This window comes from Rhodnius prolixus, unplaced genomic scaffold (genome assembly GCF_049639745.1).
Source record: "Rhodnius prolixus isolate KJV_2025 unplaced genomic scaffold, Rpr scaffold_12, whole genome shotgun sequence".
NCBI classification, from domain to species: domain Eukaryota; kingdom Metazoa; phylum Arthropoda; class Insecta; order Hemiptera; family Reduviidae; genus Rhodnius; species Rhodnius prolixus.
In genome coordinates, this window is record NW_027411635.1 from 6220312 (window position 1) to 6247110 (window position 26799).

At 33.2% G+C, this 26799-nt stretch overlaps 1 protein-coding gene across 2 annotated transcripts; it reads left to right on the top strand.

The window, feature by feature from the left end:
* Window positions 1-1650: 1650 nt before the first annotated feature.
* LOC141461715 (uncharacterized) lies at window positions 1651-26205 on the top strand. Of its 2 annotated transcripts, XM_074142982.1 has the most exons (11): window positions 1672-1756; window positions 2134-2165; window positions 17640-17886; window positions 19032-19247; window positions 19851-20176; window positions 20563-20663; window positions 20803-20991; window positions 21897-22030; window positions 22121-22406; window positions 22548-22624; window positions 23322-26205. In XM_074142982.1, the coding sequence occupies exons 1-11, from the start codon at window positions 1706-1708 to the stop codon at window positions 23811-23813; spliced, it is 2151 nt and encodes a 716-aa protein (XP_073999083.1). In that variant the 5' UTR covers window positions 1672-1705; the 3' UTR covers window positions 23814-26205. The 2 variants fall into 2 exon arrangements, with proteins under 2 accessions (XP_073999084.1, XP_073999083.1); XM_074142983.1 differs by lacking the exon at window positions 2134-2165 and having other exon boundaries at window positions 1651-1756.
* The last annotated feature ends 594 nt before the right edge of the window (window positions 26206-26799 follow it).

Genomic DNA, 26799 nt, shown 5'->3' on the forward strand with positions numbered 1-26799 from the left:
AATTGGCCAAATAACTTTACTTAAATGTAAGAAGTGATGGTTAACAGAAGTTGGGAAGTTCAAAAAATAAAATGTCTATCTACGAGGGTCGTTTGAAAAGTCCGTGCAAAGTCAGAGAGATAGCACCACTGGCGCGTATCGAGGTTATGTTTAGTTAGTAGCATCTCTTGGAAGAACACACACCAAGTTTCAGCCAGATCGGTTTATTTCTTTGTGTTTGGCATTCGTTTGAATCGAGGAAGTCGAGTGATTTTCAAAAAATGGACGAAAAAGAATTTCGTGTGTTGATTAAACACTACTTTATGAAAGGCAAAACGCCTCAGGAGACTAAAGAGAAGCTTGATAAACATTATGGTGACTCTGCACCTTCGATTAGAACAGTTTATAAGTGGTTTCAAAATTTTCGGAGTGGCCATATGGGCACAAGTGACGCTGAACGTTCTGGACGCCCTGTTGAGGTTACTACTCCAGAAATCATTGATAAAATCCATGATATGGTGATGGATGACAGAAGAGTGAAGGTGCGTGAGATTTCTAGTGCTGTGGGCATCTCGAATGAACGCGTACATAATATTTTGCATCAACATTTGGACATGACAAAGCTATCCGCAAGATGGGTGCCACGATTGCTCACGCTTGACCAAAAACGAAATCGTGTGAAGTGTTGCAAGGACGGTTTGCAGCTGTTCCAGAAGAATCCGCAGGACTTTAAGCGTCGTTTCGTCACTGTGGATGAAACATGGATACATCACTACACTCCTGAGACCAAAGAACAATCTAAACAATGGGTTACCAAGAGGGAATCTGCGCCAAAAAAGGCGAAGACCGTTCCTTCGGCCGGAAAGATTATGGCGACTGTCTTTTGGGATTCACAAGGAATAATCCTCATCGACTATCTGGAAAAGGGTAAAACTATTACAGGTGCATATTATTCATCGTTATTGGACCGTTTGAAAACCGAGCTGCAAGAAAAACGCCCACGATTGGCCCACAAAAAAGTCCTTTTCCATCACGACAACGCACCAGCTCACACCTCAGCAGTTGTGGTCGCAAAATTAATGGAAATAGGGTTCCAACTCGTTTCACATCCCCCCTATTCTCCAGACTTGGCTCCCTCGGACTACTATTTGTTCCCCAATATGAAGAAATGGCTGGCGGGAAAAAGATTTTATTCAAACGAGGAGGTGATTGCAGAAACGAATGGCTATTTTTCAGACTTGGACAAATCCTATTATTCGGAAGGGATCAACAAACTAGAGCAGCGTTGGACGAAGTGTTTAAGCCTAAAAGGAGACTATGTTGAAAAATAAAAGAGGTTTACCCCAAAAAATTAAGTAGTTTTTATTTTTGCACGGACTTTTCAAACGACCCTCGTAGATGTATTGAATTAAATTTAAAAGAAAAAATTACGCGATAAACATTTTTGCTCGATCAATGACAGTAACACCGCTGTTTAGCAAGTGTACAGGATTGATAAAAAAACTGATGGTTGGAATGATCATGTTAGAAGCCCATTACAGTAGGTTTTTATTTAACCATCTGTTCAGATTTAAGAATTGAGACTGGAATAAATACATTAGATTTAGGCTTAATGAATGCCCCCACCATTATAAACATATGGTAGTGGGGAGTATATGAATGACAATGACAAGCTGGAAACGGTCGTTGGAACTTTAGTCGACTAATCGTGCGTCAGGAGAGAGACATGCTTTTGCGAGTGTCCGTTCTCGTCTCGCTTCTTTACGCTGTCAGCAAGGTATCATCTTTATTTCTTATCAAAGCTATATTCGATAAGATATTTCATATATTTTTTTTTTAAAGTCTAAACATGCGATTACATTTCTATTTTATGAAATTTATTTAAGTATTGTATTTCTACTTTATTTGACTGTACCATTATGGCTTCACTTCCTACGCACATTCCAAAAACAAACTGCTCCGCCTTCTCATAAACACATTGCTTATTTCAATTTCAACATATTCTATAACAACTGTTCAAGTACGGTGTAACTTAAAAGTGCCAGCTTTGCTGTCTGGGTCCATAATCTCTTGATCTATTTTCAATCACAATCTGTACTTTTAGTTACTGATACTGAATTTTTACTAAAAGCATTGTTATCCTTATCTATGTAGGTGATGTGTGGCTATCGTAAATTACCTTGCTGGTAAGTAAAGTTTACACTATCCGCTACAATTGTTTTTGTTATAAGCAAATATTGAATTCAAATCTGATTACTTTACAAACAAGTTAAATTAAAATTGATGGGAGGTTTTTTGTTTGTTTTTACTACGTAAAAAAAGTATTATTAGAATGTGTGTGAACAAAATATCTCTAAAATATCGCAAATAAGTTATGTTTCCTGGGGCATGACTGCAACTTAAAACTACAGAAATCCCTCAACCAAAAGTACTATATTACTGAATGGATTTTTTTTTTAAAACTTTCCCAAAAATGGCGATGATTTTTTCTTCAATTTTGTGCACTCATTGTACCCCATGTGAGTCTATAACTTTCAATTAAGAGCTCTTATGGATATAAAAAGTGGATGGGTATCTTTACATCTCATCAATTTCTCACTTCTTCACACCTGGATTACTCTTAAATCTATCAAGTCTCGTTACAATACCTTTTTCAAACTTGATGAAGATAGTTTTTAGAAAACTTTTCTTCCACTGTATTACCTCAAATTCAAAAAACCTGCATTGCAAAAAGCTTGCGAGATTCCCCAAAGTATAGATGCTGGCTTACTCTGGATACTTTGCAATTCCACACTGTTGACACAATGCTTGCCGAATTACCTTAGATCCTTTCTGTTCCATTTGATGCGACCAAGAGAATTTTTAGACTTCTCTTACTTACTTACTCAAGGGCTATATAACGGTCCATGAAGGACCCGAGCCTCAACCACTACAGCTCTCCACCTCTCTCTATTTCTTGCCGACGTTCTCCATCTCTGCTGACCAAGGGCTTCTAAATCTTCCTGCACGTCGGTCACCCATCCTAGACGAGGCCTACCCCTCGGCCTTTTTCCACCAGGGTGTCCATATAGAGCTTTCCTGGGACCTCTCGTCTCCTTCATTCGGTGCAAATGTCCCAGCCATCGTAGTCTACCAGACTTTATAGTGGCTACCCGAACAGTTCAACGATTCTATAGCCATCCTACGTCCTTAAAGGTCCGAAAACCCTTCATAATACTTTTCTTTCCCACCTGCACAACCTTCGTTCGTCCGCTTTGGTTAATACCCATGCTTCCGAACCGTACGTAACGATAGACTTCTCTTAACATTAATTCAATATCATCACAGCGAGTACGGTTTTATCGAATCGGTGGATCCAATGTATTCATTTCGTCCTCCTTAATGATTTTTTTTAAAAAGGATTTGATTGAAATGATATATTGAAGCAAATATCCGATTGTAGATCTCTTCGTCAGGGCGCAAGAGTTAAGCTGCCATTATCTTACGTCAATTTCTGGTCCCTCTCTTTGATTCTGAATTGGCAACACTTGCTTTCACCTATCGAAGGGTTGTGAAAAAAAAAAAAGACCTTCGCTACTCAATATCCTTTTCATTTTACTCTGCATTCCTTGATACACAAGAACCCAGAAAAGGTCTGTTTCGATCTAATTCACTAAGTCTTCTTCTACATTCCTTTAGCAGTTTTTGATGAACACTGGTTTTTCACTATCCGAGAAATTTCTTACTGCATTAACCTGTTGTTCTCGAGTTAGCGAACTGTACTCTAGAATCGCTATGAGTTCTGCTCGAAGAACCAGTCACCGGCTCCACCAGAGGTAGGCTATCTGCAACATCCTTAACTTTTATCCAGACAGTGGCTATTTCAACAACCCTGCCTTCTTGCCCTGAACCGTCATTACGTTTTCTGACTGCGTACTTTTAAATGCTCAAATTCCACTTCAATAAAGCTTACAAGTCTTACCTTGATAGTTTTTAATGAATTCTTTTGTTTTGTCTACTCTTTAAACCTGCACTAGTTAAAATAAGAAGTATTTTTGCGATAGCCTTTAAAATCTTCTAATGCTAACCTCGACAACTTTTTAACCACTTGCCGTTAATCCTCAAATGTATCTTCATAGCTTCTCCTTGAGAATTGTCGGTCATACCTAACCGAGTGGCAAGTTTAGCACTGCTCAATCTTAAGAAGTTGATTATTTCATGTTTTAAAATTAGAATTATTGAATTTTTGGAGTTGGCCGATTGTTTAATATTGCTCATGCTGTGAGTTTAGGTGACTTTTTTGATGAATCTATTGAGAATCGATTCCATTTTGGGGTAATACATCTTAGAGCCCAGATTTCTGACACATTGTGATTAGTTGAGGCTATCATAACTTGAAAAAGTTCCATTTTTTTGCAGCCTGTCAGTTATACGCTGACTACTGGCCAGTATACGAGTACTCATCTTCAGCCATTCTTTCTACACGTTTACCTGGTTAGCCACTTCAGCAAACCAGCAGGGTATACTGACGGGTATTCCTAAATAATTTATATTTATTCAAGAATGTAATTTCAGTAAATGATTTATTTTTCTAACTTTCATTGACCTTCTGACAAGTTATTTAGCTTTTGTTTCCCTCTATAGACATATTAATAATTGATAATTTGCATTAGCACAAAATGCTCATAAGAAGAAGAAAAACACTTTTTTCTGCAACCATGTAGGGAAGTTCTCATTACTCAATTAAAATCAGCTGTGTAATGCCCAACTTCCCACACTAGTGGGGAAAAATTCCCATTAGTGTCACTTTCCGCACTAGTGTGTGGAAAAACTTTATTGTGCTTCCTTGATATAAGAAGTTTTGTTATTAACATAAATATTTTCTGTAAAACTTTAATAAGCTTATTTAACGTAACTAAATAATTAAAAAACGAATATTAAACAATAAAATAAAAATTGAAAGGAATATAGAAATAAAAATAATACTTTAATAATAATTAGATATTTTTAATTATAACAGTTAAAAAGGTTATAGTGTTACCTTATAGAAATTTAAAATGGATTCTTGCGATTCCTGTTTAGAAAACACCCCATCAATAAAAGAAACAGCAGAAAATGTAATAAGTAATGTAAATACGTAAGTAATGTAAATCATTGTAATATCCTTAACAAAAACTTACAGTTTAAAAAGTTAAGTATAAGGGTTGATTAAACGCCAAAAGGTACACAAATCAGCAAGTACCCAACATTTCATTAATACTTCATTGATATTATTTTAGTAATTTTACTGCATTAACTTTTCCTTCACATTTTTTAGAATTTATTAGATGTCACAGACCCTTATGCTGGCCATTTTCGTCTACAAAATATTTACTCAAGTAACACACCATTTAACTTAGATTGACTGTAATATCTATTTATCTATAATAATCAAACTATTAATCACAGGTGAAAAAGAAAACGTTATAAAAAATATAAAAAAAATAAGAGGCTAAAAAATTCATAAACTTTTTTTACATCAATGATTTTATGCATTTATTTTTATTTTTAAATAAAAATCATTGGTTTAAGTTCATTCTTCGATTAAAGTAATTGTTATTTTATGTTGTAGTCAAACGTTTGTAATAATAAGTAATAAATAATCTGGCTTTATCGCAAATAATATAGTTTTCTTCAATTACATTCTCAATCTAGGTGTTCTTCCCACAATGTTATATATATGTAATATAAAATAAAGAAAATAAAGATATGCATATTTTTAGGACAGCTAATTATTCCAGTATTTTACCATAAGTAAAATTAGGGGGACTAAATTAAATTACAATTGAGAAATGAGTAAATATTGTTGAATAATCTACTTGTTATTAACTGTATGTTATTTGTGCTCACGAATATTTCGGTAAGACGAATTTAAGACTGAAATATTGTTTTGAATCCTCCGTGATTGAAATTTAAAAAGTGGCCGACTCTAACTTTGTTTTTTTCTACTTTAACATGCATGTATATGTGACTACTCAGAATAATTCATCACTCATTTTATCATAATTATAATAAAAAAATATTATGAATGAACTGGCCAGCATAAGGGTCTGTGACATCTAATAAATTCTAAAAAATGTGAAGGAAAAGTTAATGCAGTAAAATTACTAAAATAATATCAATGAAGTATTAATGAAATGTTGGGTACTTGCTGATTTGTGTACCTTTTGGCGTTTAATCAACCCTTATACTTAACTTTTTAAACTGTAAGTTTTTGTTAAGGAGATTTTTGTACCTTTTGGATAGATTTTCCTTTTTGTCTATTAGCAAAGTTACGTCTGCTTTACAGATTTTTTTAAAATTTGGAATAAGCTATTCTATCATTATAACCTGATAAGGTGTTAAATCGGAACCGTAACTACCACTGGAGAGATCTTTTTAAAGAATGGTTATAGTTGCGGTCCCCAAACCATCCTCAATAACCATTTTTTTGAGAAAGCGTTTTGAATAAAATAGGAAGGTATTTGTACGTAAATAACAAAATTAAACTGCGATTTCAGTACTTCCTTTTAAGAGGAGCAAGAAAAATAAACTGCGATTACAGTACTTCTCCCTAAAAGGCAAAGATTTTGAATCGAACGACAATTCATTGATGTAAATCGGTTCACTCATTGATAATTTTAACGATTGCAGTACTTCCTCTTAGTAGGTGTAAGAGCATGATGGCACTTCGCAGCCACGTAGAGGAGCTTTAACCACTTATTTGAGCTAAATTTTATCAAAATCGGACTAAGCTTTGTAGAAATATTGGTAATAATAGTTTTAGAAAGGGCCTTATTTGGGTGGGGCGAACTCCCCTCCTTATGAGGCATAGCGTCGAGACTTTTAAAGTACAAATCTGTACAAAATTTCGATTCGAATGACACTTCATTCATGAAAATCGGTTCACGTGTCGATAATTTGAAACGATTGCTATACTTCCCCTTAACAAGTGTAAGAGCAGATCGTCGCTTTATTGTTAGGTAGGGGAGCTCTAACCCTATCATCCTACCAAATTTTATCAAAATCGGGCCAAGATTTACAGAGTAATTAGTAATAATAATTTTGGAGGGGGCCTTACATAAAGGGGGCTAACTCCTCTCCCATTCGATGTACAGGGCCGAGACCCCCAAAAGGCACATCTACATAAAATTCCGAATCGAATGACACCTCATTCATGAAAATCGGTTCACGCGTTTAGGCGCTACGTTGTTTACAAAAAAGGTAACAAGAAGAAGAAGAAGAAGAAGAAGAAGAAGAAGAAGAAGAAGAACAACAACAACAACAAGAACAAGAACATTTTTTGAAAAAGCCGTTTTTGCTCATTTTCGGCAACTTTTTTCTCGAAACCTATTAGATCTGGGTGGTTGCAAAAAAATTACAGTTATAAAGGAGGATTTGCCCTATATTATAAAGAAAATTTGGGAATTTTATCTTTTATACAAAAATAGAAAAAAATTGTCAAAGTTGGGTGTTTTTCAACGTTACACTTTTTCGTGCAGTTTTTGATGGTCAACCCTTATACAACTGTCCTACCGGACAGTTTTAATAACAATAAATGTTTATAATAAAAAAATTACTTTTTGTAGACTGTAAAAATGAAATTTTTAATTTTTTTAGTTAATAAATCTAATGGTTGCAGAAAAAATATAATATTTAACTCGAGTGTCAAGTATTTTCCTCACACTCGGCAATTTGCACTTGCACTCGCCTCGCTTCGCTCGCTCGTGCGTGCAAACCCTGCCTCGCGTGAGGAAAAGTACTACTTTCCACACTTGTTAAATAAATAACTATTGTTGAAAGTCAATACAACTGTCTGAATAGAGGTTTGACACCATCGGTAAAGGCTAATAATATCGTCCACATTATGTACTGTTACACCATAGTTACTCTCTCTTGAAAGATTGTTTCAAAATAAGAAATACATAATTCAGAAAGATATTAGGTGAAAAGAAATTAACTTAGAGAACTCATTCATTTGTTGTTAGTCCACTAATTCAGTGATGGCCTTAAAAGTAGCAACCAAAGTTAAGAAGCGTAAATGAGCTGCAATGATCGGAATAATACGTGAAATTTCGTTTGATTTCGTTTACTAAGTAACAAAAACAATTGCGCCAAAAATTTTTCTTACCTGTTAAAAGTAAATGATTCATGTGCAGCCACTTTATAAGGTAAAGAAAGTATTTCCTTGTTTATCGTTAAACTGATCTGTACTGTACTTTAAATTTTCATTAAATACATTTTTTTTTTAAGAATAAAATAATGTATTTACTTTATTCTTAAATGTGTGATTAAAAAGAGGATTATTAAAACTGTCCGGTAGGATTGATCGTCAAAAAGTGCACGAAAAAGCGTAACATTGAAAAAGATCCGACTTTGACAATTTTTTTCTCTTTTGCTATTAAAGATAAAATTCCCAAATTTTCTTCAAAATATAGAGCAAATCCTCCTTTATGACTGTAATTTTGTTGCAACAACATAGATTAAATAGATTTCGAGAAATAGGTTGCTGAAAATGGGCAAAAACGGCATTTTCAGAAAATGTTCTTGTTCTTGTTGTTCTTGTTCTTGTTGTTGTTCTTGTTCTTGTTCTTACCTTTTTTGTAAACAACGTAGCGCCTAAACGCGCGAACCGATTTTCATGAATGAGGTGTCATTCGATTCGGAATTTTATGTAGATGTGCCTTTTGGGGGTCTCGATGCTGTTGATCAAATGGGTGAGGAGTTAGCCTAATATATGTGAAGCCCCCTCCAAAATTATTATTACTAATAACTTTGTAAATCTTAGCCCAATTTTGATAAAATTTGGCAGGATGATAGGGTTAGGGCTCCCCTACGTAACATTAAAGCGACGATCTGCCCTTACACTAGTTAAGGGGAAGTATAGCAATCGTTTCAAATTATCAACAAGTGAACCGATTTTCATGAATGAAGTGTCATTCGAATCGAAATTTTGAACAGATTTACACTTTAAAAGTCTCGACGCTATGCCTCATATGGAGGGGAGTTTGCCCCACCCAAGTAAGGCCCTTTCTAAAACTATTATTACCAATATTTCTATAACGCTTAGTCCGATTTTGATAAAATTTAGCAAGAAGAAGCGGTTAAAGCTCCTCTACGTGGCTATGAAGTGCCATAATGCTCTTACACTCACTAAGAGGAAGTACTGCAATCGTTAAAGTTATCAATGGGTGAACCTATTTACATTAATGAATAATTATTGTTTCGATTTAAAATCTTTGCCTCTTTGCCTTTTAGGGAGAAGTAGTGTAATCGCAGTTTATTTTTCTTACTCCTCTTAAAAGGAAGTACTGAAATCGCAGTTTAATTTTGCTTTTTACGTACAAATACCTTCCTATTTTATTCGAAACGCTTTCTCAAAAAAAGTTTTATTGAGGATGGTTTGGGGACCGCAACTATAATCATTCTTTAAAAAGATCTCTCCAGTGGTAGTTACGGTTCCGACTTAACACCTTATCAGGTTATAATGATAAAATTGCTTATTCCAAATTTTAAAAAAATCAGTAAAGCAGATATGTAACTTCGCAAAATAGACAAAAATGAAAATCTATCCAAAAGGTACAAAAATCTCCTTAACAAAAACTTACATTTTAAAATGTTAAGTATAAGGGTTGATTAAACGCCAAAAGGTGCACAAATCAGCAAGTATCCATCATTTCATTCATGCTTATTTGATATAATTTAAGTAATTTTGCTGCATTAACTTTTCCTTCAAATTTTTTAGAATTTATTAGATGTCACAGACCCTTATGCTGGCCATTTTCATCTACAAAATATTTGTTCAAGTAGCACTGTAGATTGACTTTAATATCTATTAATCTATAATAATCAAACTATTAATTACAGGTTAAAAAGAAAACGTTATTAAAAAAAAAAATTATGAGGCTAGAAAATTCAAAAACTTTTTTTAAAAAATGCTTACATCAACATATATCAATGATTCTGTTTTAATTCTAAATTAAATTACAATTGAGAAATGAATAATTGTTGTTGAATAATCTACTGTGTATTATTTGTGCTCACGAATATTTCGGACTGAATTTAAGACGAATTTAAGACTGAAATCCGTGATTCAAATTTAAACAGTAGCCGACTCTAACTTTTTCTTTTTCTACTTTAACAAGCATGCATACGTGACTACTCAGAATAAAGGGCATATTAAAGATAAATCAGAAGAATAATTTGGAATAGAGTTCAAATAAAGTACCTATTTAAAAACGAAGATTTAATATACATTTTATCATAATTATAATAAAATAATATTATGAATGAACTGGCCAGCATAAGGGTCTGTGACATCTAATAAATTCTAAAAAATGTGAAGGAAAAGTTAATGCAGCAAAATTACTTAAATTATATCAGCTAAGCATGAATGAAATGTTGGGTACTTGCTGATTTGTGTACCTTTTGGCGTTTAATCAACCCTTATACTTAACATTTTAAACTGTAAGTTTTTGTTAAGGAGTTATCATTTAGTGTTGACTTTTGGCTTGGACTGAGCATAAGTTTAGTTTACAAATAGTATTTATAATAGGTTTCGTTTAACATTAAAAGTTAATGAAGATATTTATATTAATAAAAAGTCATATATTTATTTACCAAGCTTGACCTATAGAGAGCGCATTCTTTCTCATATAGTACATTGTATAGAGAAATCCTGCACGCAAAATATAAGAATTATTACTTGTTTTATAATATTTGTTTGGAAGCCGTCAGGGTGTTCAGCCAACTCAGGATTAGTGCTGCTAAAAAATGTACCATTTATAAAAAAAAAAAAAAAAATTAACGTATAGCGTAGAACTATCTGAATCTTGTAAATTATGCAGAGCAAGCGAGGAATCTCTCGTACACATATTTTTAAAATGCCCCTACTACAGTTTATATAGTAGAAACTAATACCTTAATAGTTCTTCAGATACTTATTTAATAAACCCACTTGTATGTGAAAATAAAACTCAAGTACTATTTAATGTGTATAACTTTTTGACTAATACAATGAGACTACGTAGTGCTTTGATACAAGAGTAATGTCCAGGTCTGTGCTCACTAGATCCACAATGTGAACGAATAATTTGTGATTTTGTACTGCCTTGGTTTCTGTTTATTATTGTATGTTGATGCTGGTTTCCCCGAGCTACCTCGTATTTTGTTTTCTTTCGAATATGAGCAAAAGAAGAGAACAGTATACAGTGACTCCCATTAATATTGGGACAGTACATACAGAAGTTAAAAATTGACGAAAATTAAAAGTGGCACCCATTTATTCAAATTTTTATAAATTCATTTCATTTTATAATTACTATTAATTAAATAAAAACTATTTAAATAATTACATAAAAATGTTTTGGTAGATTAAAAAAAATGTATATAAGAATAAGAGCAAATTCTACCTCTCATAAGTATTGGGACACTATTATAATTTATAGTTTGTCCAAGGTTTTGCCCGAATATTTATACAATTTGTAAATATTTACCTTAAGCATATATTCAATATGAAATTAATAATTAAATTAGTTTATATAAATCAAGCCAGGTGTAACATGTCGCGCAAAAATACAAATACAACGATTGAACAAAGAAAAATTGTAATTTCTATGCGCAAAGACAAAAAAAAAAGTGTTAGAGAGACAGAAAAACTGATCGGACCTAAAACATCTACTGCGTGGAACATCATTCAGCGTTACCAAAAAGAAAAAAGAATTGTTTCAACCCCACAAAAAGGCCGTCCTCAACTGCTCTCTGAGAGAGAGCAGCAGAGAGCAGCGTTATATATTAAAAGAATTAAAAAAGATCACCGACTTAGTGCTCCAAAACTTCAATGTGAAATTTTTGACATGTTTAGAAAGCAAAAAAGGGGCAGAAACTGTTCGGAGAGTGCTAAGAAAACTCGACTATCATGGTAGAATAGCCTGGAAGAATCCTTTTGTCAGTAAGATAAATCGTGTTAAGAGAGTGAAATTTGCCGAAAAATGTTTTAATGGAAATAGTGACTTTTGGAATGATATACTCTAGCGATGAATCAAAATTTAATGTTTTTCAGTCAGATGGATGGGTCATAACCCATAGGCTGGAGGAAAGCGAATGCTGAGCTCGAAAAGAAGAATTTACAGCCAACATTAAAGGGTTTTAAAGCTCCACCTCCGGGTGGAGGTGGGTCAGTTATGGTTTGGGGCTGGATGTCCGCATCAGGATTTGGAGAATTAGTGTTTATTGATGGAATGTTGGACAAAATAGTTTATAGTAATATATTAAAAAATAATTTGGAAAAAGTGCCAAAAAATTGGGTATTTTAGGGTCTTTTAAATTCTAACAAGATAACGACCCCAAACCTACGGCTTGGGTGATACGTCAGTGACTGTTATATAATTGCCGAAAAGTTTTCCAAACCTCTCCGCAGTCACCAGATCTTAATCCCATTGAACAATTATGGCAATATTTAGCCAGTGCTTTAAGCAAACGAGTAATATCTAACAAAAATGAATTAAAACGATGTTTCCTGGAAGAATGGGAAAAAAACACCACCTGAATTAACCAAAAACTTGTTTCACCTATGCCTGATCGTTAGAGGGCTATTGTAAGTCAAAAAGCAATTATTAAATTATTACCAACCAAATATTAAATAGTAGGAGATTTTAAATATTGAACATTTAAACTCTAGCACTTCTGGTGTCCCAATATTTTTAAGAGCCTTATTTCACACTTTTTCAAAAAGTGCTACCTAACAGTTTGGAATTTCATCGATTTATACTTATATATAATTTCTACAGATGTTGCTAATGTTATTAAAAAAAAAAAAATCCCAAACTTTTGTATGTTGTTTTCATTTTCCTTTTAAATCATTTTGTAATAGGTGTCCCAATATTAATGGGAGTCACTGTATGTATTATTGAGTGTCACTTTCCTTTTTCTTTTTAAATTCACCTACAGTTGTATTATGTTTAATTTCGGTAAAAGTTTGTTTATTTTAATAACTTTTGTATCTTAATTCTTATAGTATAGTAAAAGGCTAACTCTTTCTGTGACATGCTTCTTTGTATAAATACAGAAATAAATAAATAAATTTACCAAGCTTGAATTGGTTATCAGATTTGGATTGTGACCTTCTTGCTCCTGTCAATTCCTCTTTGGCTGAAACCATCTGTGAAACTATTTATCACATTCTCTGTTTCAGTTAAGCAAAGATTCATATCTTTTTCCACTTTTTAGGTGAATTCCCATCTCTTGTTAGTCTTATTCTAATTTAGTGACTAGGATTTTGTTCACCTGTTTCATCCTACTCATCATTCCCGAATGTCCTCCGCGAAATATGAACTATAAGTAATTGAAAAGGTTATTAAAGTGCTTGGAGGTTTTCTTATTGTCATTTTTGTAATTTTATTTGGGTGGGTTTCCAGTTCTTTTTATTAAGGTTACTTATAAGAATACTTTTTTCAATTTTGTTTACTAAAACATTTATTTAAATTTACTTGGTATATTCTTTTACCTAATCTTTTATACCAAACAAATGTTTGACATAAATAAATTATTCATTTATCATACCAACTTGATTGTTGAAGTCGCCCATCTTACTGGTGTTCTTAAAAAAACATGTCTTAAACTCTTCAGAACATATTTCAGCTTACCATAAAACGGAAAATCACTTAGTATTCATTTGGGTGAAATCCGGTAACAATCTGATTTTAACGATTGTTTCTCACTATTAATTGAATTAAACCTATTCTTTCAAATGTTTCCTTAATCATTAAACCTACTCTTGGATATCCTTGATTTTGGCCAAAGTAGTTGAGAATCGAATTTAAAAAATTCTAATAATTCCTTCTTATTCTTTTCTAACTTTACAAAATGTAAAATGTCATCATCAGATTGCCGCATATTACAGTTTTACTAGTTTTATCCTGCATGCTTACGTTAAGAGTAATTAATTTTAACTAAATTTTGGTTGATTTATTATTATTAAGTTTTGGGCATTTTGTTTTCCTTGGAGTTAAAGGTTTAATATAACTTCGATCTTTCTGGGCGAAGCGAGTACATCCCTATTACAGTTCCATTACCATTTTTCTGGTACGGTTGCAGATGCTCGCTCTAGTTTTGCTCATATCATCTAGAGCAGTGATTCCCAGTTTTGCTCATATCGTCTAGAGCAGTGATTCCCAAAGTATGCTCCCTGGAGCGCCGCGGTGGCGTCATAAGGGGGGGCCGCAAAATATTCAATTAAACAATTCGGCAATTTGGTAGCATGGAACTTTCTGATTCAAGGAATATCCACTGCTCAGTGGTAAAGCACTACGAATATTAATTCCATTTGCAACATCCTATTTGTGCAAAGCTGGGTTTTCGGCGGTCGCGGTAATAACGTTGAACAAGAAATGAGGGTAGCCATATCCAATTTTATTCCGAGATTTGAGAAGTTGTGTAGTGAACATCAAGCCCATCTATCCCATCAATAATTTTAAATAATGTTAATCATCAATGGACGTTCAATAAATTGTTTGTGAATTTAAAATTCGCGTTTAATTTATTGTTTCAACTAACCTAACCAAATGGTGGTTGTGGATATACTCGATATGGATATTACCGAAACAGTTGAAATTAGATATTTTATTATTATCCCAAGGAAAATAGTAGGTATCTGTTTTTAATTTTTCTCTGTTTTGAAAAGGAAAGTTTTCCAATTTTTCCAAGAAAGTCAAAAATTTAGAAAAAAATCTTATGTATTAAGGGCGCCGCGGAAAAAAATCCGATTATTTAGGGAACCGCAAACCGAAAAAGATTGGGAACCTCTGGTCTAGAGAGTCGAGGTTAATTAAAAGACGCAGTCTGACTATTCGAACAGGTGCAAACTTCTTCTACCAAGAAGTTGCGATCCCGCTCATCCGAAATACTCCGAAAAATAATATCAAAAACCACTGCCAGAAAAATGAAAAAAACTGTGGACCACTCTCCGCAGTGGATTTTACTTTTCTGTATTTTAAACCATTTATTTTTAACTTATTAACCATTATATAAAGTAATTTTTAAGTAGGGCCTTCACTAACCAATCTTATTCGCATCAGAGATTTTTTAAATCTCACGATAAATGGACGAATGACCTACTTTGCCTATCTTGTCAAAAACCTGCCTGCCTTTTAAACTGAAACAATCTTTTATTGCCATTTTTATTTATTCTCATCCACAAAGAAAGAGGCAGAAGTACCCAGTTAATTTTCCATTGTAGTTTGTTAACTTGATACGCAATGGCATTGGTCACCACCAGACCAAGTCAAACGTTAAATGATTTTGCGAATTCTACCTCTATGCACTTCCAACCATAGCCACGTTTAACAACGCGGTAATAACTTTTAAACAACAAACATTGTATGAAGGGCTAAACTCCCAATTCTGAACAACGATTCTTCTACCAGATGGAAATGAAAGCGCTCTTGTTGTGTTTTAACTTCAAGTTTCCTTGTGTTGAAGAATTTTATGACTGTGAAGAAATATTAGAGACAGCCAACTTTTTATTAATAATTCTAAGGTGAAAAAAAATAATAACGTAAATTGCTTTTTAAAAAAAGGTGTACGTTTACATAAGTTTTTGATTATTTTAAATTGTATTAGTAAGTAGAAATGAACTAAAAGTGATATATACCTAAAGGAGAAAATGTTATGGATAGAATAAAGAAAAGAAAAAAAAAAGCAAACTGGCTGGCGATTTGTGCTCGGCTGAGATTCCAAATACGGCCAGAGTTAGAAGAAGCGACAGAGCTGAAGATCGCTGCAAAAACTACAGACCGCCGCTTACATACTGATGACAATACAAGCAACTGTTGCCGGTAAGCCAGCACACTCAAACCAGTACACATCAATAAATTAAATAAAAACAATACAAACATGAGAGGATTCTTGTCATCGAATTGCAAACAAGGTTTATGTTATTAGAAATTATAATCATTTGTGCTACACAAAATACTAAACTGTCAATAGCATTTTTATTGACTTTTTCTTGCTAACTGGAAGGAATTGCAATCGAATCAAACTTTCCAAATTGATATTTAGAGTCTCCTGAAAAAAAAAAGTACATACATCATGTTAAGTACATACTTAACAGGAATTAAGTTTGATGCAGTCTGTTTCTTGAAACCTTGTACTAAAGGCTTCAACATTATACATGTTCATTCTTATAAAAATGATTCAGATGAAGGAAGCGACACGTCACAGCTATTCCGGACCAGTAATGAAAAAACAATCTTCCAACTAAGAATGTTGGCAACACATAAATACTATACAGGTGTTAGAACCGTATAATATTCTCTATAAATGCACTGCACGCTGTTTGAATTCTTTTCATATTTTATTAATTTTTGGCAAAATTAGTCAAGTAATAATTTTCCAAACGAAATTAAACAATTTTACAATTTGAAAATATAGCTTTAGCTTACGATTTGAATAATTTTCTAATTTAACTAGAGTCCAATGTTCATTAAAAAAAAAACCATTCATTGCCACTGTTAAGGGCGTAGAAAATGGCTGATTTCGTACTTTAAAATCGCATGCGGGACAATTTTTTGTTTTTTAAATACGGCAATAACAAGATAACATCACAATGCTGACGACTACTTGTAAGATCTGTTGACTTTCGAATCAACTTGGAAAAAATAAAATATAAAAATTAAAAATTGAGCAAAGAGGTAACTTACGGTATACATTCAATCCTTCTTAAAAGTATACAAAAGATAGAACTATTCTTTACACAAAAATGACACTTCAAGGGAATCTACTCACACCTTTTCAGAAGTAACCTTAATAGAAATTTCTGATAAAAATGTTTCAAACCAAATGTACATTTATGTTTTTAATTATTGTATAAGGTTTAAATAGCAGTTATCTGAAAATAATGAAAAATCTATTCAATAAAAAGTACTCAGGGTACTAAATATATTATGTATAATACAACTTATAGTTGCCATATCTATTTTCCTTTCAGCATTTACTACATGCATTCCATCAATCCCCTTATCCTGCAACTACTGCCATATATCGACGAACGATGAAGTTCATTTAAGACACTTTTCTTACTATATCATTAATTGCTTAAAATTAAGATCTTTTGCTCTGTCAATGATTTCATTATATTTATAATTGGATTTTATTTTGATTACTTAATGTCTCATATTCTCTAAAAGTTTGTACTATAATTTGCACTTAACGTAGAAATAAAGAATCATTTTTAGTTCTATTTACTTTATTTTTCATTCTTTAATGGTTATTAAATATATTTAATTTTAATATAATTATAATTATTAAATTTTCTCTCTAATTGATAATTATGTACCAAGAACTTAACTTTGTTTGTATGGAGTCTTTCCCTAAACGCAAATAAATATATACCGTTAAGGGTAATCTCAAAATGGTCATTTACGTTTGAATTCAAGAAAAAATTCAGAATGTTTTTTCCGCCATATTACTTCTGCTCCAAGTCTGTGAATATTTTTATGTCCTGTAACTGCTCTCACAAAATATAGTTTGATGTAATACTAAATGGCAATTGTAAAGTTATTTTTTGCAACTTAAAAGTCTGTACGTATATCTAAAAGCCCTTAATTTGGTTAAGAAAAGGACACTTTCTTGTTCTTGATACAATCTAACAAAATTATCTGTTCCAGGATGTCTTTGCTATTAATAATACCTTGCCTATGGATCATTGATAGGGCTTCTGGCGCATGGGAATGCCCAAGTGTAACTGACGCTTCTTGCTCATGTGATCTGCCTCATACCTTACGCTGTGTAGTCGACCAGGAACGGCTACCAATTCTTGCACGCACGCTTAGCCAGCTTAAGCCTAGCCAAGCAGTCACGCTGCTCGATTGTACAGTACGAGATCTTTCAAATATTACGGAACCTCTATTCCAGGTTAGTATTACAATTTAAGGAGTTCTTTCTGTAATATCTTAAAGATGGCGTGACTAGAAAAATACCCTTACAGCCAGCATATCAATTGATTTATTTGTATATAAAAATTACATGTGATAATAAACATTTAAATTCAAACCAATTACTGTATAAAAATATACCTACGACACTCAAATGAATTTACCATAAATATTTCAATTCTATATTCTAAGTTTTAAAATATCATCCGTTAAAATGTTATAAATACAAGCTGTTAAATTTTTATGACTGTATCTATTATAAAACAATAATAAATTATACACATTACTATTTTTGCTGCCGAAGTTGCAATATAATTTTAGCTCGTACCGCACATGAAAATTCATACATTTGGAAAATAATTTGAATTCAAGTTGGACTGGCAGTATGGAAATCTGAAAATGGGCGACAATTTGAAGTCAGGCCATCATTTAAGAACGGTTCTGAAAAAGTACTTTTATGCGATTAGAGTTGCGGAGACTCGAATCGTTAAGCATAGAGCGTACTGTTAATTCAACAATGAGCAAACAATGAGGAGTATTTCATCGATGGTAAAAAATCAAAAATTGGATTCAAAGACGAAATGGACAAACTAACTTTTGGGAAGTATAATAATTCGTGTGCAAATTCGTTGAGTAGTTACCTAGGGTTTCGGTTTGGCAGATTTCAAGTTAGGCCTGCTAAGTCGGTTGTTGTTATTGTTATCCAGTGGTCCGAAAGGGGCACAAGATGTTTAGGAGGATTTGTTTAAATTTGTAGATCTTGCGCATGATCATATCCGAAATAGGAATTTAAGGAAATTAGAAATCAGGGATCTGGAGTTCGTGATCCTAGACTCATTATTTACGATCCATTACGGATAATAAGTTGGTTGAAATACTTAGACAAAAAGATAAGGGACCGGTAATCGTGGATGTATTTTGAAAAAACTAAAGTTAGTTTCAAAACGGATAGATTAGAGAGAGTCTTATAAACTGGGTTGTAAAAATGTCTTAAGAAGTTAGGAATTTAATTAAGTCAAACGACAGACTGTTTATTGGTTAAATGCAACTATAATTTAGTAAAAAATACAAATTTCAAGAACTTTTTTTCAATTTTGAAGTTTAAATCAGATTTTTATTTTTCAGGGAGTTTCTCTTGACGGCCTGGTAATATCTTCTGGAATATTGTCTTCAATATCTGCAGAAGGGTTCTCTGGGCTCAGTTCTGGACTTGAGGCTCTGGGCTTACCGAACAATCAGCTCAAATCTGTGCCTACGTCTGCACTTAGCAATTTAAGGACTCTATCAAGACTTGATCTCTCCCACAATCTGTTGCGCGACCTACACGAGCATTCCTTCAAGGTATTTATTTCTTACTCAGCAACAAACTTACAGACGTTCACAGTGCACGGGCAAACATTTTTCTGAAATATGAATTCACGTACTACCAAGTTCACTTTCAAATCACCAAGTACAGGATAGGATTATTAAACAAATGAACGCCAAATTCAAAAGAATTGAAACCAATGAAGTGCTATTCTTAAGTTTCTATCTCATGAATATCCAACAAAAACGGAAGAATTTACCCGTATTTATTCTCACCAACATTGTAGTTTGTAAAACCGTACATTACGCTGAAATGGGGCTTTGGATTCTTTGAACTTCGGATTTGGGGGGGAAAAATTAAATAAAAGTTAAAAATCTACATAATTAAATTAGTACACCAAGTTTAAAAAAATTGTTGCTGCCATTTTGAGATACTTAAAAAAAAATGAATAATTGATTCAATAAAGTAATACTTTCCGTTGACAAAAACACCCTATTTTGAGAATATAAAAGATTTATTTAAAATACCTATGGAAGTAGAAAGATTTACTAGATTATCAATTATTTTAAGTAATTAAGAATGAAGTGATAAATTGCTCAATCATTTGGAGTAATGGATTCATGTTTCTTTGGTTGCAGGGCCTGTCCATGTTGCGATATTTAGTACTGAGTTCGAATCAACTGGAGATAATTTCTAATTGCACATTTTGCAATCTATCAAAACTCAAGTTTTTGAGGCTTCAAAATAATAGATTGGGAAATGAAATACTATTACAATTGGATGGTTTATTGCAGTTGGAAGAACTTGATCTGGGAAATAATCGTCTGTCTGGCGCATTAAATTGGCATACCTTTCCGCACAGTTTGTCATCTTTAAAAATATTACATCTAGCTCACAACCAGTTCTGTTCGATCGCTGCGGGCGCTTTTCAAGGAATGCAGTCACTCACACATTTAATTTTAAGGTAAAATGACTAAAATTTATAAATCCACTGAAAATGGGAAAAAGGTTTTTCCAAAATCCGAATTTTTAAACGTATTTAATTCTTACTAACATTGCCCAGATTGTAAAACTGCATATTCAACTGAACTGATACACCTTCCTCTACCCATCTTCAGAATGCTGCAAAACGAATTTTCCGATACGTTTCAGGCCTAACTTTTCAAATAAAAGTTATGCAAGGTCCTAACAGCTCGTAAAATTGCTAAAAATTATTGTATTATTTTTATTTTTTTATTAAAGCATTAGTCCAGTACCTTATTTCAAATTTCTAATATCAAATTTGAAGTTTGAGGCTGCAAGAGGGAGTGGAAATCTCGAAACAGAGAACATTGAGCATTTGAATTTCAGATATAACGTATTGGAGGTTGTAGAAGATGACGCTTTCAAGGCAGTAGGCTCGCTGGTAGACCTGGATCTTGCTCACAACAGAATAATAGCTGTCTCCGAAGGTAAATTCTATTGCAATGAATTTTAGTATTGTCATAAGTCTTGCCAGTGTTTGCATTCTCTTTTTGTATACCAGAAGAATATCATTAACCAGTCCCTTCTTTGTAAAATCAATTAACTTTATTATTATTTCTGTTACAGGATCACTGGCGCATCTTAGCAATTTGAAACGCCTTGATTTGTCGCACAACTTCCTGAGGGCACTCAGTGCAGATCTGACTTTCTCTTTAAAAAGCCTAACAGAGTTAAGGCTGGACGACAATGATATCTCTATAGTCGCTTCCGAAGCTCTACATGTGTCCAGTTCACTCCGAACACTCACATTAACTGGTAATTTAGAATAACCTATTTTTATTTATTATTTTAAAATAATAAACGTATTACCATGTAAACTAGAATTTGTCTGTGATTACGTTAAACCACCTACTTCCTCAGGAAATTTAGTGACTCTGGGATATTCCTGTCTGACATCAGAATAACAAAGTAGCTCACTTCCTCAGTCACAGAAACTTCGGGCTTGTAATTATAGTTTATACTTCCTCTTATTGTACTTGTTAATTAGGAAGTATTGTTATCGTGTCAAAAATTAGGTCTATATGTTTGTGTCCGTCTGTTGAGTTGTGATCAGCATAACTCCAAAATACAAAAAATCGCAGGAATTTCAAATTTGTATCTTGTTTAGGTATCGAAATTACTTATTCTTTTGGTTTTTATTGTGTATTATATACTAAAAATAAAATTATTATATAACTACTTTTTATTAGGACTGTAGTAATAAGCGCCTAATTAAATTTTTACTATTAAAACAACAAATTTTCGGCAAAGGTGGTTTATCTGGTATATTATTATCATAACTAACCAATATTTTTTTTTTAAACCTTTTTCAAAATTTTAAAATTTGGTTACGTCCACTGATATGAATAATATCCGTCGTGACACGCATCTTTAGTGTAATCTGAACGGTTTCGGACTTTCATCCATTACCAAAAGGTTAAGGGTTATATCTTTTAAAACTAAAGATTATGTTAAAACAATTAATAATAGTGAGTCCGAGGGAAATGGGATGTACGATTCCGTAAAAACTTATCGTGGTGAACGTATTCAGTGTTGAGAAAAATTAAACAGACAATGAAAAATAAAAGTTTTAAAAGAAAATCGACACATATGCAGAAAATTGAAAGTCGAACAAATGATCACCATCGATTTCTATCGAGAATATTATTATATTTTTTCAGACAATCCACTAAATTGTGACTGCAGTCTGACTAGTCTAGCAAACTGGTTGAAATCAGAGAACATCACGCCTGAAAGTAGAAACAGCGCAGTGTGCGCCACACCTCCATCACTGGAGAATGGACTAGCGTTGCAGGTAGACGAACTTATTATTAACCAGCTGAGTCATAATTAGCTAAAGTAAGAAATATACTTTAACAATGGCTAGGTTTATCTGTTCACATAGGTGAGTCTACAGTGTGAAGAATATGATCTACCGCCTCAATCAAGTTTACTGCCCATCTCTGGCTCAAGAGTGACACTAACCGGCGTGACCTACGCAACAGATCATCTATTATTGCTGTGGTCTGTTAAATCCAATCATCCATACACTTGTGATGCTGTGTTTGTGTACGAAGAACTAGGAAGTCATGAGCTACTTTTACAAACTAACAGGCTCACTTGCTCTTCAGAGCTCTTGCCAGATCCTACCTCTTTACCACTCAGCATACTAGCTCCACATCTTCAAATTGGTAGACCCATTTACATTTTATGTAAACCTTATATTAACTTTCACTTTATATATAAATCGTGCTTACTACGACACTAAACTAGGATTATTCTGAGCATTTTTTTGTATTGTATTACTAACCTGCATTATCTTTTTTTCCCAGGACATAGGTATAGATATTGTGTGGTGATGATTGAGAAAGGACTGAGCGAATCTGCGTTGGTTCTTGGTTGTAGCAAGGTAAAATTTTGTTTTGACTATGATGAGTTAAATGTAGATTATTGATATCAAAACTCTTAGATTCTTTCAACCTTCGATCAGGTATTTCTAATTTTTATTTTTTTAAAAATTTAATACGCGTAAAGATTGGTGCCTGGAGCCTTTTTCAGTGCACAGCTAGCTTCCGTAACAACATTGTCCCTACTTCTGCAGCTTATATCACGCGGTTTTGCGTCCCCTCCCCGATGAAAAAAGTTGGAAAGGTTTGGGTTAATTAGCAGCAGAAGCCGCTTCATGGCTATTCGGTGCAATTTTATCATTTCCTTTATTTTTAGATTCCATATTTATTCATTTAGAACAAAATACAAAGGCTAAAGAAAAGGAACTGCCCATCGTTCTTCCGGGAACAGACTCCCATCCTTAAACCGGCTCCTTAGAACCCCATTAGAACCTGCACCTTAGAAAAAAAATCTCACTACTGTGCTCATTAGCCTAAATTCAGCTAATTACTATGTACAAAGATTTAAACATATATTTATTTTCTTAGGGAACTTTGATCTTTTTTTAAATTCATGATTCTTTATTGACTGTTCAATAAAAATGTATAAGGGTTGATCGTCAAAAACTGCACGAAAAAGCGTAACGTTGAAAAACACCCAATTTTGACAATTTTTTCTCTTTTTCTTAAAAATAAATAATTGAGAAATGTTTTTTCAAGGTGCTGAAACTTGCAGAGAAGACAAAACCAGTTGTGATACATTTGGACGCACAGAAAAATGCAAGCGATGTGCTAGTGAAGACAAGTGTCTGGCCAGAAAATTTAATGTGCCAACAGCTGATCAGTGTGACAGTCGGCAGGGATGTGAAGAGGAAATTAGTGAACTGCAGTCAGCAAGACGTTAGAGTCATTGGAATGCCGTTTGGAAAGGCTTGGGTTTGTGTTGGTATAATTGGTTATGCAGACGCGAAGAACAAGTGTGTATGGAGTAGGATGCGTGAAGCAAGAATTGTAGAAAATGTCTGGTCTCCGCCCCGATTCATTACTTCACTTGGATTAGCAGTAATATCAACGGGTTTAATCGCCATTAGTGCTTACTACTTCGCAAACCTTTTTAGACAAACTACTCGACCAGCACCTACTAGTCCATTGCAAAACAATCAGTGCCATCATACTAGTTACGTTTTGCTCCATGCAACTACCAATCTGTGAGCATGTTTTTGAACTAATAAATGTGTAGGACTTAGAGAGTGTATCTACAAAACGAAATCTATTCCTGCCTAAAAGTTATACTGTGATGTAGAGTCATAAAGGGATTATTTTGAAAAAATCCTCATTGCCGCATGTCTTGGCACCGTAGACAGTGTGTTTACTAATTCTTGAATTTTATTTAACGGTGATATGAGAAATTTATAGTAAAATAAAAATTAAAAGTCGACTCCGTCCACGACCCCTAATTTTGTAATTGGATCTAAAGACCGCCTGAAAAGTAGGCATTACTTAATTTTTTTTTTTTTACTTTACTCTAAGTAATTTTATCGTCAAAATTTTGCCAGCGTCGTCTGAGTTCCCGGTAGTTATTTGGGCAGAAATTATCTTAGATCAAAACTTCGTGTGACCTGATATGACAGTCTAGTTCCCGGATGCGGCACAAAAACTTTGTTTTCAATTAATTCAAGATACCAATTCATGCCTTTACTTCAGTTATTGCACTTTTGTACTAGAATTCGGATGACCTGCTATGTACGATCTTGCTGGTTAAAAAAATTATTTTGTCACTTCAGTGTTGTATATTTAAATATCTCTTGTAGTAAGTAGAAGAAAATATTCTACCAAAGATAAAAAAACCTTAGAGAACTAAGAATTTTTATGTGACTGAACCTCTATAATTAAAAAAAATAAATAAATAAAAAGAAATTATGCTAGAACTTTAAGAATTCTGATGAGAGAAAATAGCTTGTGTTTTAACATCAGATTTGTTTTAAATTTTCAAAAGGGTATGATGACTTTAAAGCCAGGACTACAGCTGATTTTTTGCTGTGAAAGTTTTTTTAAGAAGCTGAAAATCTAATTTTTATAACTTTTATTTCATTAATGTAAGATTAATTAGTGTTTATATCGTCTAGTCAAAATAGTCCATTGTCAATTTTTATATTGTACTATATCTGTAAATATTGCTGTAAAAAGTTTTTATTTTTATTGTTGTAATGATGTGTTTTCAGATACAAAAATAACTGCTACAAACTGACATTTTATCCATGAATGCTATGCACATACTTTTGAATGCACTTTATATTTAATTTTTTTTTTTTTTTAATTTAAGGGACTTTCTGGATTCAAACTCGGGATCTTCGTTTGGGAATCCAGTGCGCTAACTACGTAGCTAAACCCTTCCCTCTTTATTTTATTACTTGAATATTTGTCATAATAGTCTAATCCTTTTGTTCCGCAGTGGCCATTCCACGACCTCAATCAGCTATTTCCTCTTCTATTCCATCTCTGTATTTCTGCCTCGGTTATGTTTGTTCCATCGTATTGGGAGCACCTAATCTTGATACATCTCTTCAGGTTACGTACACTTGCATCATCTCTTTGCTTATTTTCTCCTTTCATACTCTGTTCAATTTAGTTTTCCTCGTGACTTTTCTCTAAAACTCTGTTATTACTGTTCTTTTTCGTTTCCTCGTCTTTTTGTTCTTGTTTTCTGCGAGATAAATCCAGGTCTCGGCGTAGAAGAGAACATTACTCTCACAAATCCTTCTTCGCCTTGTCACATCCATAAATCATTCTGATTATTCCTACTTTACGATGCTCATTTTATTTATTCTTTATTTTTTACTTGCAGATTCTGGGGTCCCTAAGGGCGCTAGGGAACTTGCGATAGATCATTAACACTAGTTGAAGTAGATCAAGTAAAATGTAAACTCTGATTAAGGCTCGAACCTTGCTAGTTCTATTACCATCAGGTTTCAACAAACGAGCGTGCTTTGTATTGAGAGTTTCATGATTGAAGGCCTCTTTTCTTAAAAAAAGAAAAAGAAAGAAAGAAACAACATAAGTATTATAAATCAGATCATACATTGGTTTTCCAAATGTGTGAAATAATTTGTTTTCTACAGACCTTTAAACCCATAATATTGTTCAGATAGATCCTACGAAATTACAAAAAACTATTTAAACATCACCATTAAAGTAATAGATTATCCGTGTGGGATAAAAAAGTTTTCAATTTATTTTTCTTATTTAGCTCCTACTTAATTTTGGCTGATCCGCCTTCACTAAGTGACCCTATAAGTGGTAAATTGTTCAGAAAATTCAATAAGTTCAGAAACAGTTTACATAACAAATATTGAAATGCATAAATAAAAAAACCATAAAACTGATGCCTAGAGGTTAATGATAAATTAATTAACAATAAGTGTTCATCGTATTTATCAATTAAGTATGTACTGACTAACAAGTAAGGTGTATTTTAGTGCATAGAAGTACTCGTATAATATGTTAGATATGTTATATGTTAGTCATTAGAGTTGATTCATGAGTAAATCTGTGAATTTTTTTAAAAATAAAACATGTTGTTAATAAACTTATATTTTAATGATTATATTTATTTAATTTTTCTCTAGCCTCAGTACAATGTTCTCTCGTTACTATCAACATTGTACACCATCGGAGCTGTAGAAGCGCCTACTTTTTCGGAGCTATGGCTCATTACTGGGCCTAGAAGTTTTTCTAAGAAGAGAATATCAAAAAAGCTGAACTAGAACTTCCGCAGACTTCCTTGCTTGTAATATGTTCATTTCTTAATTTTATTTTTGAACTTTTCAAGTACATAGTTCTACTTAATGTAAATGCGCTGACATAATCATTGACATAAAGGGATAATCCAGTGATGACACTCTACTATACTACAAAATGTTCACTCAGTAACTCGCTAGTGGCTCTTCAGCCTACTAGTGGGAATTCTGGGAGGTTTCGGTATGAAAGATGACATCCTATTGGATTTGGATGCAGAAAAAAGGAAGAATGACATTTTTTTTTTATAACGGGCTTTTAATAGATCTGCTACAAAAGGACCTTTAAGCTCTGAATAGATGACTATACATAGAAGGATTTTAGACTGAAGGAATTGTAACATAGGAATTAGAATGCTTGGTAGACCACCATCATTAAAATCCCTTGGTCTATGTTGGTTTAA